This window comes from Bos indicus, chromosome 3 (assembly GCF_029378745.1).
Source record: "Bos indicus isolate NIAB-ARS_2022 breed Sahiwal x Tharparkar chromosome 3, NIAB-ARS_B.indTharparkar_mat_pri_1.0, whole genome shotgun sequence".
NCBI lineage: Eukaryota > Metazoa > Chordata > Mammalia > Artiodactyla > Bovidae > Bos > Bos indicus.
Window position 1 is genome coordinate 43514847 of NC_091762.1, and position 18917 is coordinate 43533763.

Sequence of the window (18917 nt, forward strand, 5' to 3'; positions counted from 1 at the left end):
TAAAATTAGAATTAGGCTGACATTAAATTTCACCCAGCTACAGTCTGAGGATTTTCATCACTGGGAGTCACATTGAAAACAATTCTGCCTTCAGTCCACTCCTAGTTGATACACTAACTTTGGACATGTCAGCTCCTGTATGCACTGACCGCGGTACGTATTTTTCAAAAACATTTTTTTTCCTACTCTTGACTTATAAATAGATAGCTGTTGATGTTTTTACTGCGTCTGTGTTTGCTGGAAGGTACAACTAAAGTTGGAATTGAATTTAAAAGTCTCTTTGGAGGTTCATAGTCATTCATCTAGTTGTCCTCCTCTGGAAAACTGACTTCCCCAGAAATCAAGAAGTGTTTCTTCAGAGATTATAGTTCTTTTGTTTTCTTTTGACTCTGGGGAGTTGACTCTTCAGTCATGTCACAACCATGCTTACTTTACTGCCATGGTTTCTGTTTTTCTGTTGTAATAACCAAGGTAGAGAACACAATCCCACGTGGGAGGCAGAAATACATATATCACTACTGACTTGTTTTCCTCAAAGGGACATTGGTTACTGTTATAGGAAAATTGATGGTTGATCAAAGTTTAATGGGAAATGGGGAAATGAATTGGCACATGAAGTTATACATGTCTAGTAAAATACACATTTACATGTAGGTACTTGAGATTTTAATTCTTTATTATCTGATAAAATGCATGCTTCAAACCTGCTTACATCTGAGACAATAAATTATAACTGGACAGTGATATTAATACCCAGAGGACTGGATTATCAGCATAAATACTCCTAGTTTCTTGATGGGAGAAAGATCTTGCAAATCTGTTCCCATTTGAATGCTGCATTTATTGCTTTAAGTAAGGACCTCCTCCTAATAATTTCCTGCATATCAGTAATTATATATTCATCCTCAAATGTTAAACTTTTCCCTTTTTTAATACATTTTTCTTCCTCTCTCTGTCTCTGCCTTTCTGTCTCTCACACACAAATCATAGTTTTAGTTTAAAGAAATCAGTAATTTAGAGGAGATTAATAGTGAAAAAGCAATGTTTTGTACCCTTTTTATCACCCTAAAAGTAACCATTTTAACTACTTCAATATTTAGTTTTCAGTGGTTACCTCCTTAATACTTTTTTTCTTTTTCAAGGCAGTATGCTGTGTCTTCTCAGCTTTAGACATTATCTATTGTCTCATTATGAAAGATGATGCTTAAATTCACCTGCACTCCCATAGAGTTATATCTCTTTTAATTTCTTTTTTGTTGCCTTATAGCTTCAATACTTAAATCTCTCTCATTCCATAAAGTATAGACTATATCTCTTATCTCCCTCACCCTCTATTATCTCATATCCTTCTACACCCTATTAAAAGGACTTTTATTTTTATATTTTGAAGATGTATTACATTCTGTTTTTTTTAGCCACAAATACTCTTTGCTTTTTCATAGGTCGATTTATTTCAAAAGTTGATTTTCATCACTCAGAAAAGAAACTTTGTACCCTTAGCAAAGCCCCGTGGTTATCATTGATCTACATTCTTTCTTCATGGATTTGCCTATTCTGGACATTTCATATAAATGGGATAATACAATTTTTGGTGTTTTGTGTCTTCTATCAACATCATTTTACTCAAAGTTTCCCCATGATGTTGCAGTGTTTAGGTTCCTTTTCATGCCAGAGTAACATTCCATTGTATGGATATGTCACATTTTGTTCATTAATAGCCATTTGTTAGTTAACGGCCATTTGTTTACACTTGTCAGCTACTTGTTTTCCACTTTGGGGCCATTGTGAATAATACTATTATCAACATTCATGTACAAGTTTTTGTGTGAACATATATTTTAATTTCTCTTGGGTATAAACCTAGATTGATCTTTTTCTATTTTGTGCCTTCCATTTTTTCTATTTTCATGTTTTAGGTATGACCTTGTAAATAATACACAGGATTTTGTCTTTCATTTAGTCGGGCAATCTTTATTAGCCTGGAGCAGTTAATTATTCAAAAACCATAAATTATGATCATGATATCATTTTATGCAGTAATATGGGGTGAGGATATACATCAATGGGGAAACAATTTCCAATGGAAACTGTTCCTATAATTAAGGTAGAGGCCATTTGTTTTCCATTGGAAATTACTTACTACAACTACAAGGAAAACAATCGGCCTCTATCTTATCAATTTGGAAAACAATTGGCCTCTATCTTATCAATTTGAACATAGTGATCTAACAATTCTAATTCTGGGTATACTCAATAGAAATAATACCACTTGAGCAGCAAGAAGATAAGAACAGGAATTTCAGAAACAGTTTTGCTCATTAGAGCAAAAATTTGGGATCTAAATATCCACATTAATTAGAATGGATAAATTGTGTCATTTTGGATATCATGCTTTGTCAGTTTATAACATGCTTTTCCTTCTTTATGGAGCTATATAATTTCTCATAATATGCATCTACTGTAATTTACTGGTAGAAAGTTATTGTTGTTTCCAACCTTTTGCTGTCATGAAAAACCCTACAGTGAATAATTTTGTATGTGTCATTTTCAAATCGAAAATATTTTCAGTGTAAATTCCTACAAGTGTTGGTGTGACTTTTAAGTTTGATAGACATTACCAAAATTCTCTCCATAGAGACTGTAACAATGTGCGCTGTCACATGTGGTGTATGAGAGCACCTTTTTTTCTATGCTGTTGCAAATTTTACTTCTCCTTTCCAAACTGTATATCTGTCTATTTTATTCACGATATTGCTTTATTGCATTTCAATACAATGTTGAATAGAAGTGGTAGTTGTGGACATCTTTTACTCCTTGAATTTTGAAGACATAATTAAATTAATTGTGAATCAAACTCTTTCATTATTGCTAGTTAATTTGGTGAAAAATCAATACCACTACATGAGAGGCAGAGAACATCTCATCAAATAGATCTACCGTGACTTACATAACCATTCCCCTATTATTGTTTGCCTCTCTTTTCCAAGATTCAGGTCACAATCCTCAATGTTAGATGAGTCCATTTGCAATTTATTTTCCACAAGGGCAAACAACCCCACTATATTACCACTTAACTGAATCCCAGCTTGTGTATATAGGGTCTAGATTAAGTAGCTCTGTCAAGATGCCTGCTCATCTTGTATATCCATTACTGCATATTTCCCTATAATTGGACATGTAAAGCGGTTGCAGTGTTTCATTACTGTGAATTAATAGTAACAAAGGAAGTAGACTTGGCATCAGTTCCACCCTCTGTCACTTATTAGAAACAGGATGTAAACCACTTAGCCACCTTTTCTAGGGCTTGATTTTCTCCTCTTTATACAAAGACAATAAAAGTACCCATGTCATGACATTTTTATGAGAATTATTAAGTGAAATATGGCATGTAAAGTACATTAAATAGTCTTGGAAACATAGAATGTGCTCAATAAATATAAGCTATTTTGTTCATTATGGCACTCAATAAACATTCTGAAACACATTTCCCCCCACCTTCTCTGGTTCAATCAGGTCCTTTTTGAGATGGCATCTGTGATTCAGTTACTCAAAATTTAATGAAGTTGGTGACCCTGTGACAATGTGGAGAAATCATGTCAGAAAATGTGGTTAGTACTGGGGCTGTCAATGCTGTAAAGGAAGTTTGGGAAAAAAGAATAAAGAAACTCAATGAAGACCTGAAGCGAGAGAAGGAATTCCAACAAAAGTATGCTAAAACATGTTTATTATTTTGAATTAACAAAAATTTATAACATCTTCATTATTAAAGTAGTATTTATTAATTGCCTTATTATTGAATTTTATAGAAGTTTTTATTTACAGAAAACTGAAAATATAACTAAAGGAAGCACCTGACAATGAAGTGTGGCCATATGATTCTAGCCACAAAAAATACAAATGGATTTAGTAATTATCCTAGGAGTCTGTTCAACATTCATCAAAGTTCGATTAGTATCATTTAGTCTACTTTTCACTGGAGAAGGAAATGGCAACCCACTCCAGTCTTGCCTGGAGAATCCCAGGGATGGGGGAGCCTGGTGGGCTGCCGTCTATGGGGTCGCACAGAGTCGGACACAACTGAAGCGACTTAGCAGCAGCAGCAGCAGCAGTCTACTTTTCAGAGATTGTTTGTTCAACATTATATTCCCTAGGAGTTAAAACAACATCTTGCATTAGAAAGTTCAGTTGATTCTCACCTAACTAAATAGCTGTGAGTTCCAGCCAGGGCCACTGTAGATCACCTGAGTCCTCTCTTTGGATTATAGTTTGACTCTCATTTCCTCTGCCTTATTGATACCTACCTACTTTCCTCACTGGATGTTTCCAACGTATCGCATTACTTTTACAAGGATAGCCCCTGTCCTCATAGATCCCATATAGCTCCCTACAGTTATCACTCATTAGATCTCTTTCTAAACATTGAATGGCAATGTTTAGTGTTTTGCAATATGTACACATATCAAGCCATTATGTTGTACTAGACTTGAATTGTCGTACCATTGAACATTAGACTTGTACCATTAGACTTGCACCATTATGTTGTATTAGACTTAATATAATGTTATATGCCAATTATATCTCATTTTAAAAAATGGTCTTGTGTCAGCTAATAAAAGAAAACGTGACTAAAAATGGCTTAAACAATAGGGAAGTCCTGAGTTTAGGCGATTCCAAAGCTTCCACAATTTTTTGGACTCTGTTTCTTCCACCTTCACAGCTAATTTTGGTATGCCAGTTTGGTCCTCAGGTTAGCTTCTCTCAGTGTTGCAGGGTGGCTGGTACACTTTCAGGCATCGCAGCCAGACATCATTATGTTATTGGAAGAGTGGGAACAATTATATTTATTTCTGTTTCTTATTTAAGAATGAAAATACCTTTCTGAGGTCCCCTAGCTAACCTCTCCTTCACCTCTCATGGGCCAGAATCAGGTCATTTTTATACCCTTAATCCAGTAACCTTTTAGGGGAATGAGATTGTATGACTGGTTTAGACAAATGAAGATTTATACTTGGGTAACTTGGAGGGAGTGTAAAAACTTGGAAATAACTGGTATTCTCCCAGAAAAGAAGAGGACTGGCATAGCACTCCACTGCGTCAGACATTCAGGCTTTTTATCATGTTGCTCAACTGGGCATGGTTTCCATTCCTTTAGGACTTTAGTTACTTCATGGCCCGAAATACATAGATAGACCAATTGTGGCCAACGTACTTGATTCCAGCCAGCCGGAAGTTGCACACATTACTATTTCTGCTAACATCTCACTAGCCAAAGCTTCACATGACCCATTCCTAACTGCAGGGGAGGATGGCTAAATGAAGTCTTGTGCCCAGTTATATTTAGAGGATCTATTATGAGGAAGAAGAGGAATAACATATTGGAGAATGATAAGCAATCTCTGTGACACATGGGTGATGTTATTTTCTCCATTTTAAAGTTGGAAAACCTGAAGGATAGGCCTAGGTAACTTGTCAAAGATCATACTGCTAATAAATGTGGAACTGGTATTTACTAGTATTCATACCTAAGCAATCTGACTCAGTAAGCATTATATTAACCTCAGGTCTTAAATTTCCCTAGATTGACCCTTTACAGTAAAACTACTCTTACAAAACCTATTATGTTTATATTATACAATTATGACAAACTTGAGTACTCTTTTTTAAAAATTTTACTGAAATATAGTTGATTTACAATGTCATATTAATTACTGCTGTATAGCAAAGTGACTCAGTTACACACACACACACACATATATATATATCCTTTTTCATATTCTTTTCCATTATGGTTTATCACAGGCTATTGAATATAGTTCCTTGTTGTTTATCCATCCTATATATACTACTTTATATCTCCTAATCCCAAACTCCCAAACCTCCCCCCTCCAACACTCCCATCCTTGGCAACCATAAGACTGTTCTCTTTTAACTCAAGTAACGCTTAATAAATAAATCCTATCCAACTTTTTAAAAAACAGTGGTCAGAAATCATGAGTTATTTCTTTACTCCTGACTTTCACCTATTAATATTAAACATGTCTGGCTAAGAATCATTTAATTTCAGCAGCTTCAATTTTCTCTGCACAAAACAGGCAAGGGCCAAAAAAAGATAAGAATGTAATCTAATGCTCTTTTCTCAGCTAAAAGTGGCTAAAGATTTAACTAAAAACCCTTAAGTTTAACTTTTTTTTTTTTGCTTGCACCATGGGATCTTAAGTTCCCCCACCAGGAATCTGACCCATGCTTCCTGCAGTGGAAGCATGAAGTCTTAACCATGTACCACCAGGGAAGTCCCCCAAGCCTTACATGTAAACAGAAATTGTTCTGTCTTTTGATACAAGGTGGCCTGGAAAAAAATTAAGCACTTGGGTAAGAGTTGATATAACGACATTTGACAAAGGCTTTCAGTTCAGTTCAGTTCAGTCGCTCAGTCGTGTCCAACTCTTTGCGACCCCATGAATCGCAGCCCGCCAGGCCTCCCTGTCCATCACCATCTCCTGGAGTTCACTCAAATTTACGTTCATCGAGTCGGTGATGCCATCCAGCCATCTCATCCTCTGTCATCCCCTTTTCCTCCTGCCTCCAATCCCTCCCAGCATCGGAGTCTTTTCTAATCAGTCAACTCTTCGCATGAGGTGGCCAAAGTACTGGACTTTCAGCTTTAGCATCATTCCTTCCAAAGAACACCCAGGGCTGATCTCCTTCAGAATGGACTGTTTAGATCTCCTTGCAGTCCAAGGGACTCTCAAGAGTCTTCTCCAACACCACAGTTTCAAAAGCATCAAACGCTTTAGAGTATAATAAAAGGATTTTAGAGGAGGTAGAAAATTTCTATTCAAAACTTGAAAGAGCCTCAAGCTTAAAATAAGCAGTGTAGGAATTACAGAATATTAGAGCTAGAAGAAACACTAGATATTATTTAATCCAAACCCCATATATTATTGGCAAAATCCTTGGAAGTGAGATGTCTTGTCTGTGATCTCTGAATTAAGTGATACATTCTGGATTTAGATCACACAGAGCCAGAAAGAATAAGTGAATCATTAAAGAAATGGAAATAAACTTATCTGGTAATAGTTACCCTCACTATAAACTCATTAAGGACGGAGGTTTTTGTATCCACAAAGTCTAACATAATATTTGGCATATAATAGGTGCTTGATGGAGATCTTTAATTGAAGTTAGAGTATAGGGAGTAAGACACCTCATTGCTCAACATTATATCTTACTCTGGAATGTGTATATCTCAGTGAGTAGTATAGTAATTAATAATCATTATGTCTACCATTTGAATAATTCTATTTTTATAAAACATGGTATAATTGAATATAAGGCATCATATATTTTGTCTCACTTAATCACATGTATTGGAAGCTTCCCTACTAGGGCTTCCCTCGTAGCTCAGGCGGTAAAGCATCCACCTGCAATGCAGGAGACCTGGGTTCAGTCCCTGGGTTGGGAAGAGCCCCTGGAGGAGGGCATGGCAACCCACTCCAGTATTCTTGCCTGGAAAATTCCATGGACAGAGGATTCTGGTGGGCTACAGTCCATGGGGCCGTGAAGAGTTGGGCGTGAGTGAGCGACTGTTGAGTCTGGAAGGCCACACACGGTCATGGCCGCAGTGCAATTGTTAGCAAATCAGTTAATTTTCAGAAAAGTAGTGGATGAAAATATGCAGGCTCCATAGAAATATTTTGCAAACACAAACATACAGAGATAGCAAATATTACACTTTTAGAGATGTTTGGTTTTCTGTTCATTAAAATAAAACCCTCCCTGAAGATCAGTTAGTATGTAAAATTGCTAAGAATATATATTAACTCTCAGATTGTCAAGAGAATTTTGGTAAATAAATATTCAAATTGATTAAACCTTTTTTCTTTGATGATTGCTTATATTTTGTTTATTCTGTATCATTCTAATAGGCTAAAAGTGTAAATTTTTCAATTCTAAACTCATTCTTTATTTTTCATACGTGAAAAATTTCTAGTATAGGAATAGGTAACCTTCTGCAACCTTTGTTAGTCATTTTTATAGCTTGACATTATGTATTTTTGTTATGAACCAAAATTCAATAGGATGTATTCCAGAATTTTGTGCATTTTTATATCTGGAAAACTAAATCTGGATAAAATGGAATATAGTAATATATAATTTAACTCTGAAGTTGAACTATATCATTTGCAAGCCTTTTAAAAACTTTTAAACGAGATATCTATAGATTAGATATTTAATAAATGCCAATCAAAACAACAATGAGGTACCACTTCACACCCACTAGGATAGCTATGATCAAGAAGATGGACACTAAGAACTGTTGGCAAAGCTATGGAGCAACTAGAGCCCTCATACATTGCTGGTGGGAAGGGAAAATGATGCAAGCAATTTGGGCACAGTTTGGCTTAAAAAAGTTAAAAGTAGATTTATGAAATGATCCAGCAATTCCACTCCTAGGAATATACACACACTCAAGAGAAATGAAAACATAGATCTACCTGAAAGTTTTACATGAATATTCATAGAAGCATTATTTATAATAGTTAAAAATGTCCATCAACTGATGAATGGGTCAACAACTTTGGTATATCCATGCAGTAGAATTTAAGGGACTAGATCTGATAGACAGAGTGCCTGATGAACTATGGACAGAGGTTTGTGACATTGTACAGGAGACAGGGATCAAAACCATCCCCATGGAAAGGAAATGCAAAAAAGCAAAATGGCTGTCTGAGGAAGCCTTACAAATAGCTGTGAAAAGAAGAGAAGTGAAAAGCAAACGAGAAAAGGAAAAATATTCCCATTTGAATGCAGAGTTCCAAAGAATAGCAATGAGAGATAAGAAAGCCTTCCTCAGCGATCAATGCAAAGAAATAGAGGAAAACAACAGAATGGGAAAGACTAGAGATCTCTTCAAGAAAATTAGAGATACCAAGGGAACATTTTATGCAAAGATGGGCACAATAAAGGACAGAAATGGTATGGACCTAACAGAAGCAGAAGATATTAAGAAGAGGTGGCAAGAATACACAGAAGAACTATACAAAAAAGATCTTCACAACCCAGATAATCACAATGGTGTGATCACCAACCTAGAGTGGACATCCTGGAATGCGAGGTCAAGTGGGTCTTAGGAAGCATCACTACGAACAAAGCTAGTGGAGGTGATGGAATTCCAGTTGAGCTATCTCAATCCTAAAAGATGATGCTGTGAAAGTGCTGCACTCAATGTGCCAGCAAATTTGGGAAACTCAGCAGTGGCCACAGGACTGGAAAAGGTCAGTTTTCATTCCAATCCCAAAGAAAGGCAATGCCAAAAAATGCTCAAATTACTGCACAATTGCACTCATCTCACATACTAGTAAAGTAATACTCAAAATTCTCCAAGCCAGGCTTCAGCAATACATGAACTGTGAAATTCCAGATGTTCAAGCTAAATTTAGAAAAGGCAGAGGAACCAAAGATCAAATTGCCAACATCGTTGGATCATTGAAAAAACAAGAGAGTTTCAGTAAAACATCGATTTCTGCTTTATTGACTATGCCAAAGCCTTTGACCATGTGGATCACAATAAACTGTGGAAAATTCTAAAAGAGATAGGAATACCAGACCACCTGATCTACCTCTTGAGAAATCTGTATGCAGGTCAGGAAGCAACAGTTAGAACTGGACATGAAACATCAGACTGGTTCCAGACTGGGAAAGGAGTACATCAAGGCTGCATATTGTCACTCTGCTTATTTAACTTATTATGCAGAGTACATCATGAGAAACGCTGGGATAGATGAACCACAAGCTGGAATCAAGATTGCTGGAAGAAATACCAATAACCTCAGATATGCAGATGACACCACCCTTATGGCAGAAAGCGAAGAACTAAAGAGTTTCTTGATGAAGGTGAAAGAGGAGAGTGAAAAAGTTGGCTTAAAGCTCAACATTCAGAAAACTAAGATCATAGCATCCGGTCCCATCACTTAATGGCAAATAGATGGGGAAACAGTGGAAACAGTGTCAGACTTTATTTTTTTGGGCTCCAAAATCACTGCAGATGATGACTGCAGCCATGAAATTAAAAGATGCTCACTCCTTGGAAGGAAAGTTATGACCAACGTAGACAGCATATTAAAAAGCAGAGACATTACTTTGTCAACAAAGGTCCATCTAATCAAGGCTATGGTTTTTCCAGTAGTCATGTATGGATGTGAGAGTTGGACTATAAAGAAAGCTGAGCACCAAAGAATTGATGCTTTTGAACTGTGGTGTTGGAGAAGACTCTTGAGAGTCCCTTGGACTTCAAGGAGATCCAACCAGTCCATCCTAAAGGAGATCAGTCCTGAGTGTTCATTGGAAGGACTGATGTTGAACCTGAAACTCTAGTACTGATGTGAAGAGCTGACTCATTTGAAAAGACCCTGATGCTGGGAAAGATTGAAGGCAGGAGGAGAAGGGGACAACAGAGGATGAGATGGTTGGATGGCATCACTGACTCAGTGGACTTGAGTTTGGGTAGGCTCTGGGAGCTGATGATGGACAGGGGGGCCTGGCGTGCTGCAGTCCTTGGGGTTGCAAAGAGTTGGAATAACTGAGTGACTGAACTGAACTTAACTGATGCAGTAGAATATTCTTCTTCTATAAAAAGGAAATCCGTACTGATACACACATGCGCAAATTTTGGATAAAACTCTGCTACACAAAAGACCACATATTATAGAATACCTTTTATATGAAATATCTAGTATAGGCAAATACATAGATATAGAAAGGAGGTTATTGGCTGCCACGGGCTGAAGGAGGGAGGAATAGGGAGTGACTGCTCAGGCATGGGTTCTTTCTTGAGTGCTAAAAATGTTTGGATCAGACAGTGGTTATGGTTGCACAGCTCTGCAGATATACCAGAAAACACCAAATTGTGTCAGATTTTTACAGTATATGAATTATATCTTAACAAATCTGTACAAAAAATCTAAGGAGAGGTATAATACTTTTCAGAAACTTAAAAAGAGGGCATCTATCATATTAATCAAATTAAATGTCTTACAAAATAATTCTTGTCTGATTTCCAGATACTGTCAATCAAATGTTTGTTTTTAATGGGTTACTTTTTCATACAAAAGTGAATGCTACCTATTTTACTACCTGCGACCTAAAATGATTTCTTGGTCTCCTAGGCTAGTGCGAATCTGGGAAGAACGAGTATGCTTAACCAAGCTAAGAGAAAAGGTCACCAAGGAAGATGGAAGAGTCATTTTAAAGATAGAAAAAGAGGAATGGAAGGTAAGCTTTATAGAAGCAATATTTTTAATATTTTGCATTGTGTGGGAGAGTTGAGAGAATGATTCTTAGACTGTGTGCTTAAGCCTGAAATAGTTAGGAATTCTGATTTTAATAGTGTTTAATACCAAATGAATTTGGGCAACAGGAACTGAAAATGAACATAACTTCCCAACTTTTTTGTGCAAAAATTCAACCAGTGTGCTTTAATGCTGCCTAAATTTCAGTCCTTTGTAATATTTTCTCCACTAATCCTTCTAATAAGCATTTCCTCATTTTTCATAAAGACTGTCTGTTTAATGAAAATCATATTGCTTTCCAAAGCTAATGCTCAGTTAAAAGTTCATAAAATGGAAATGTATATTAATTTTTCTTAGGTCCACAATCGGATTCATATTATCTTCTCTTTCTCTCCTTTCCTCCCTCTCTCTTTCTCTTTCACACATACACATATACAAACAGATATCTGTTTAATTATTGTATGTTAGGCCTAGTATAATTTTAACAAGGGCCAACTTTATCCCTTAACTCAGTGTTTGTCTTCATACACATTGGTATATTTAGCTAGGTGGTTACCACCTTTATTTTGTCTTTTGGCTACTTTAGGCTGATAGAGAAAAGGCAAAAAGTTCAGAACAGTTGAAACTTTAAAACTCTTAATTTAAAAGAAAATCGTCTTTAAAACACTATACTATTTCAAAACAGAAAGGAAAGGGACTTTCCTGGTGGTCCAGTGGTTAAGAATCCACATGCCAATGTAGGGGACATGTGTTCTATCCCTTGTCCTGGAAGATGCCATATGCCATGGGGCACCTGACTCTGTGTGCTGCGACTATTGAAGCTTGCCTGCTTAGAGCCTGTGCTTCTCAACAAGAGAGGCCACAGCAACTAGAGACTAGCCCCCACTCACTGCAACTAGAGAAAGCCTTCACGCAGCAATAAAGACTCAGAGCAGCCAAAAATAAATAATTTTAAAAAAAGAAAGGGAAGAGAAGTTTGAATTACTGATTAAAATGATCTTTTCTTCTATAATTTCAATTAATCACCATATTCTCATTTTCAATACCATGTGTACTCTCATTAAGCCTAATGAAGAATCTTTAGAACACAGCTCTATGTGTGAGCAATATTGACTAAAATACCTTATTTTTGTTTATGTTATTCTGACTGGGGTTTGAAGGTTTAGCATCCCCCCTGGAAAGTAAAGTTCTTAAAACTTAGAAGTAGCACAAAGCACTTGGAAATGTAACTCATTAAAGAAAAAATATTCCTAATTTCTTTTACAAATCAAGTAATATCTCTACAATCACATTTCAATGTGGCATGATACTGAAATAATTTAAGTAATATAGTAACCCTGTCATTTCTTTTCCTTGAGTTTAGACTCTCCCTTCTTCTCTACTAAAACTGAATCAGCTACAGGAATGGCAACTTCATAGAATTGGCTTGCTGAAAATTCCTGAATTCATTGGAAGGTTCCAGAACCTTATTGTGTTAGATTTATCTCGAAACACAATTACTGAGATACCTCGAGGAATTGGTAAGGAAGATTGCTTCTATTCTTGTGTTTTTTATTGAGAATTTTTTTTTGATACATGGAATAAAGATCTCATCTTTATATTGCCCTATATCTTGAGAAAACTCTAAACATCTGAGTTGAAGCTTCCAGGGGGTCCAAGCTTCTGGGTTTACTGAGGTGATTCAAGATGAGGTTTTAATGCAAGAAAAGTCTCTTTGGAAATAATATTGTATTGATTCTGGAAACAATATTGTTAGTTCAGTTATTCCTTCTACAAGGGAACTGATTGAAGACAAGAAAGAAAAATTAGATAAAATTCTTTAAAAGAGGGGGAAAAAATCCCCAAATGGAAAACTGGTCAGGATATAGTACAGATAAACCAGAACAAAAAAAATTTTTTGCATGGACTGATAAATCATCTGCTGCTTTTCTGAAGAAGGGGCAGGACACATACCAGGAAAAGGGAAGAGCCCAAATGTGAATTTCCCAATTTGAACCTGGAAAGTAAGTTATGCTGTAATACTTAATAACTGGAAACAGTATTTTATATCCCTCTGCTATTTATTGTGTATTATTTTTCCATAGGACTGCTCACTAGACTTCAGGAACTGATTCTTAGTTACAATAGAATCAAAACTGTCCCCATGGAACTAAGTTACTGTGCCAGCTTGGAGAAACTTGAACTTGCTGTTAACAGAGACATAAGTGATCTTCCACAAGAGGTCAGAATGATGTAAATGCCTATGATTATATTTTCCATCTAATAGTGATTTATTTCTCCCCTGTATGATCACTAAAAATAATACTAATGAAAAAGTGCTATAAATTTTATTTCGGAAAATATTTAGAGAAAACAATTTATTATTTTAAAGCATGTTTTTAATTAGAGAAAGACCTAGTTAGCATAAAAGATATTTCTATTATTGGCACAGTACCGACATTATTTGTTGACTAGACTGTGATCTCCTTGAAGGCCAGGGTGAGAATCGTGTTTCTATTCCCAGAATTGAAGGCTCAGCTCAGTATGAAGTCATTACGTAATACTGAATGAATGTCCTTATCATAAAGCACAGGCAGTGTGGTGACAGAAAAACTCTTTTTATCTGTTGGTTTTATAGGTGATCAGCTTTTGAGATACAGGTGAAGTGAAAAGACATGAATTCTTCCGATTAGGAAGTATATTTGCTAGCTTCCCAGGCTCTACTGAGGAAAAGCCAAGGCAATGAGCTTGTGAAGCCTTCAAACTTTCATCGGTATATCTTATTGGTAAACTGATCATAGAGATACAGATTCTTGTATTATTTTTCAAGCATATTTAAGGCTCTTATGAATTAGCAAAGGAAATTTCCATGGTGCTTTGCCTAGAAAACAATGATTTTGCAGGATAAGAGTTATATAAAAGAATAAAATTCACTTCATCTTGGTTATCATACTTGATTATGATGAAAATCATGATCATAGGGACAATTTCTTTTTATCTAAGAGAAGGCCAATAAATATTTCATTTCTAATTCCTAATTATTGTGATTTTGTTTTTAGCTTTGGTTCGGTCAGTAAAAAGTGAATTTGGGCATGTCTAATAACCTATCTTAACCTTAATGTCTTTACTTAAAGGTTTTATAGGAACAAATACTGAACTGAGATCATGAGCCTGGAATTATTTTTCTTTTTTTTTATTTAATTTTATTTTTAAACTTTACAATATTGTATTAGTTTTGCCAAACATCGAAATGAATCTGCCACAGGTATATCCGTGCTCCCCATCCTGAACCCTCCTCCCTCCTCCCTCCCCATAAGTGTGGCCTTTAAGTAGCTGTGTGGCCTTGAACATGCCATTTTACCTAAGTTAGGTCTCAGTTTTCACATATGCAAAATGAAGATTTAGATTATAATAGTTGTAATATCTTTCTTCATTCTTCTAGAACCAAAGGATCTTAGTACCATTGAGAAATCCTGTTACAGGAAATGTATCTCTAAGCCATTAAGATGCAACACTGTAACACACAAACATAATTATGCTAATGCAAAAGTAATCTTTTTATATACAATTCTGAACCATCTGAAAAATTTAAAATCTAATGACAGGTTTTGAAAAAGTTTTTTTTTCATCACTTGAATTCTAAAGTTGGAGGAATATCACTATTAAATGGAAAACTGCCTTTTTGCATTACCCATAATCACTGTATCTCTGCACTTTTTGAAGTTTTAGTTAAAGTTGTGGAATGAATCTGAATGTGCCCTGAGACAGAAAGAAAACATAGAGTTGCCTAACTAAATGGAGAATCTTTTATAAAACTTAACTAAATTCTTACATTTTGAAATTTTCACTACAGAAGAAAGAGAAATTTAGAAATTTTGTGACTTTAGGTCCATGAAAACTTGAGTGCACATCATAGCTCCATGATTTCTAGTCCCATGGTCTCTCTAAACCATTTTGTCCGTAAAAGGGAAAAAAGGTACTGACTTTGTAAAGTTAATGACTAAACTCGAGCTGTATGCATCAATAGGATTCATATAAAGACTGACACTGAGAGATAAAATCAAGTTAAAGAAAGATTAGTATCATCTTTAAAACATATAAAAAGATAATTTTGTTTCTGAAAAAATACACATAATAGTAATATATAGAGAGAAAAACATAGAAAACATACATTTATGTATAGTAATAAAAACATTTGAAAATGCATGGGAATAATAGATACCAGATTCAGGATAGAGTTATCGTTCAAGAGGAAGAAGGGAGATGTATATAGAAGACAGTGATATCAATATATTTGCTTTCTTAAGCTGAGCACACTGGTGCTGCTAGTCTTAATCAATTTTTTATTAATATTTTAATTTAAAAAACAGAATTTACCAAACAGTAAATTCTATGACTGGGATAACATGTGTAAAGCATCAGGCACAAAAAAGAGGGTTTAACAAAGATAAATATTATTCTGAACTTTGGGTGTTCCCAAGAAAAATCTCGACTACTAGATAAAAGGAAAACATATTTACTCACAGGAAGAAAAACAAAAGCTTCTGCCAGGTGGGTGCTCTAAACCCTGGAGCTTGGTGATTTTGGAAGATATGTTTTCTTTGAATAGATGAACTTTCTGTGAGAACTTTTCATTTATCTGGAGGTTATTTAGCTTTATTGTTCTCTCAAATTTGCTATGGATTTCTATGAGTAAATAAAGCCCAAGCATAACGCAAACACTCCTTGACATGAAATATCTCCTTTACCAATGTGAGTGTTGTAGTAGTTACATTGTGAACAGTTTGAAAAACTTTGCCTTCCTCTTCAGCTCAGCAATTTGTTAAAGCTTACTCACCTTGATTTGAGTATGAACCTCTTTACTACAATCCCTCCTGCTGTGTTGAACATGCCTGCCCTTGAGTGGCTTGATATGGGAAGCAACAGACTTGAACAACTTCCTGACACTATAGAAAGGTAAAAAAACTTTTTTTTTTGCTACCAAGAGATGTGTTGAAGCCATCTATGACAAATAAGAAAAGCAAACAAAACAAAGGAGACCCCAGAGATAATCACTCACAATAGATTGTTTAGTGCTACTTCAGATTCCATCTCTGGTCCAGGGAACTAAAATCCCACAAACCATGTGGTGCAGACAAAAAAAAAAGGAGGGGGCATGAGGTTTGGAACAGAAAAATGGACTTTCTGACATGAACAAATTGACAAGAATATGCCACAATAACAACATTGCTTAGGGCTTGCTCCGTGCAGTTTAAAAACCGATTGAGAAAAGTGATGTAGAGATGTTAGTGAATTGCTGAAGATCACAGTAAGTGTGACAGCTACGATTTGAACCCAGGCACCCACAACCTCCAGTGGCTCAGCTGTAAAAAATCCACTTGCAATGCAAGTGATGTGGGGATCGATCCCTGGGTCTGGAGGGAAATGGCAACCGACCCCAGGATTCTTGCCTGGGAAATCTCATGGACAGAGGAGCCTGGTGGGCTATAGTCCCCTGGGGTCTCAAAAGCATCAGATATGACTTAGTGACTAATCAACACCTGCACCCTGGCCTGAGCCCACACTGTTAAACAATATGCATACTTGCCTTGCTCTAAATGGGCAAATTAATAATTTCTGAGTTTGCTTTTAAGATTCTAACTAAGGTTAGATAACATTTTAGCAGTTCTTCTGCAAGAAATCCTATGAAATAGTGAAGAATTGTAGAATACCTTGACTTCATTTCTACTACTACATGGGAGTTGTACTGTCGATGGAGATTAGCTCCCTGATCCAGTTTCCCTAAAATCAGGTAATGTTAAGTCGGTTAACTCAGATAGACTGGTTAAACAAGATGTTATATAGTATGACATTAAATTTTTTTAAGTTAATAAGAACCAGGGTTTTCATATTATATGTGATTAATCACAGAAACCTCTTAATTCTTCAGAATGCAAAATCTACATACATTATGGCTGCAACGGAATGAAATAACATGCTTGCCAGAAACAATCAGCAGTATGAAAAATCTGAGTACTCTTGTTCTCAGCAACAATAAACTGCAAGATATTCCAGTGTGTATGGAAAAGATGACCAATCTAAGGTAAAACTTGTAGACACGGAACTCACATGTTCCTTTCTGGCTGCAGAACAAAGTAATATGAAGAAACTGTTATGAATAGATTTGAGTTCTCATTCACATACGTTTAAAAATCTCTTCCAACTTTGAAGTGCTATAATTTATAAATAGGATTCATACAATACTGGCCTAAATTACTCAAGAATCCTTGAAACTAAAACAGTAGTGGGATTTATCAGCTTTAAGGAATGCCATCTGTTAGTGACATCTTCCTAAAAATCGTCTTTATAATTGCTAACTTTATCCATGATATAAACACCAAAACTGTAAGAACAGTGATTATTTTCCTTCTAAATAACTACAAATGGACACAGGTAATGTTAAATATAACTTTTTACTAAGTTAATTACTAACAGATCTTCCTCAAGTATCTTCCAAAATTTAATTTCCTGACAGTGAGCAGAAGACATTAGAATTCACAACAAATCCCGCAACTTTCAACAGAATCATTTATTTAGCAACTATTGCCCTGTACCCGGTGGTGAAAATACGATAGATAAGACATACTTTTAAAAATATGCAGAAAATTTAAGTTCATAGCATTAACTGTACTTTTGAGATGCATTGGGATTGCTCTTGCAAGTTAACTTATACCACATTAAACATATGCTATGGACTAATAATTGCTTTTACAAGCTTGAAAAATAAGTTGTCTAAAGCTAATATTTTTTTCTTCTAGGAAAGAAACTTAAAGATTCTTGGGATATATCACATCTCACCAAGATGTTCAGTTATTGAAACCAGTTAAAAAAGAGTAATTTAGTATATTATCATTTGATCTTTCTCCAGGAAAATAAATGTACACTTCTATGGCACCTATAAAAATACTGTTTTTTGGTGAACTGCTAGGTTTGTCAACTTCCGAGACAACCCATTGAAACTGGAAGTAACACTTCCTCCCAGTGAAAACATAGAAGAGGAAGAGGAACGGGAATTATTCGGCCTTCAGTTTATGCACACATATATACAGGAGTCACGGAGAGCAGGTATGAGATCTGTATATAACACAGGTTAAAAATTCTTTTTAGTAATGTGTGTATGTGTGTGTGTGTGTGTATATATATATATATATATATATATATGAACTCCTTTATAGACGTTTCATTCCATCTTACCTTTTCTGTCAAATCCTAGTCTCTTAGTAAATATTGTTGAAGGAAAAAAAAAGTGAAATTCAAATGTGTTCACAATTTTGATAAAGCCTTGGAGAGAAAGGTTGTAAAAATGTTAAGAAGTCTTTCAAGTAGAGTCAGGAAATAAATTTCTTTGGTCAAGAACTTGAAGCACAACCAAGTGAATGAAGATGTAATTCTTAAAGCTTCACTGCCTCATTCTGTTTGTTATGTCAGTTTACTCATTAAACACTACTTTCCCTACTGTTTCCCTTTTCTGCAATAATCCACAAATAGAAAAAATTGACTAAAGAAAAAACATTTTGCTACTGTCCCTAGGAGTGAAATGTATCAAAAGAACATAGATTTTAGCCAATAGTTACAATGTGAGTTTTTGATGTACAGATTTTGATCACTGAT

General features: G+C 35.5%; 1 protein-coding gene across 4 annotated transcripts in view; it reads left to right on the forward strand.

The window, feature by feature from the left end:
- Window positions 1-18917, forward strand: part of LRRC39 (leucine rich repeat containing 39) — a 21952-nt gene continuing 3035 nt past the window's right edge. Inside the window, exons 1-8 of one of the 4 annotated variants that reach the window (XM_070786048.1) lie at window positions 1-153; window positions 3514-3706; window positions 11166-11271; window positions 12652-12808; window positions 13373-13509; window positions 16078-16223; window positions 17197-17349; window positions 18235-18371. In XM_070786048.1, coding sequence (XP_070642149.1) covers window positions 3594-3706; window positions 11166-11271; window positions 12652-12808; window positions 13373-13509; window positions 16078-16223; window positions 17197-17349; window positions 18235-18371 — 949 coding nt within the window. In that variant the 5' untranslated portion in view covers window positions 1-153; window positions 3514-3593. Of the gene's footprint in view, window positions 154-3513; window positions 3707-11165; window positions 11272-12651; window positions 12809-13372; window positions 13510-16077; window positions 16224-17196; window positions 17350-18064; window positions 18372-18917 lie in introns of those variants that run through there. The other 3 variants (XM_070786049.1, XM_070786050.1, XM_019956994.2) reach the window with 3 other exon arrangements.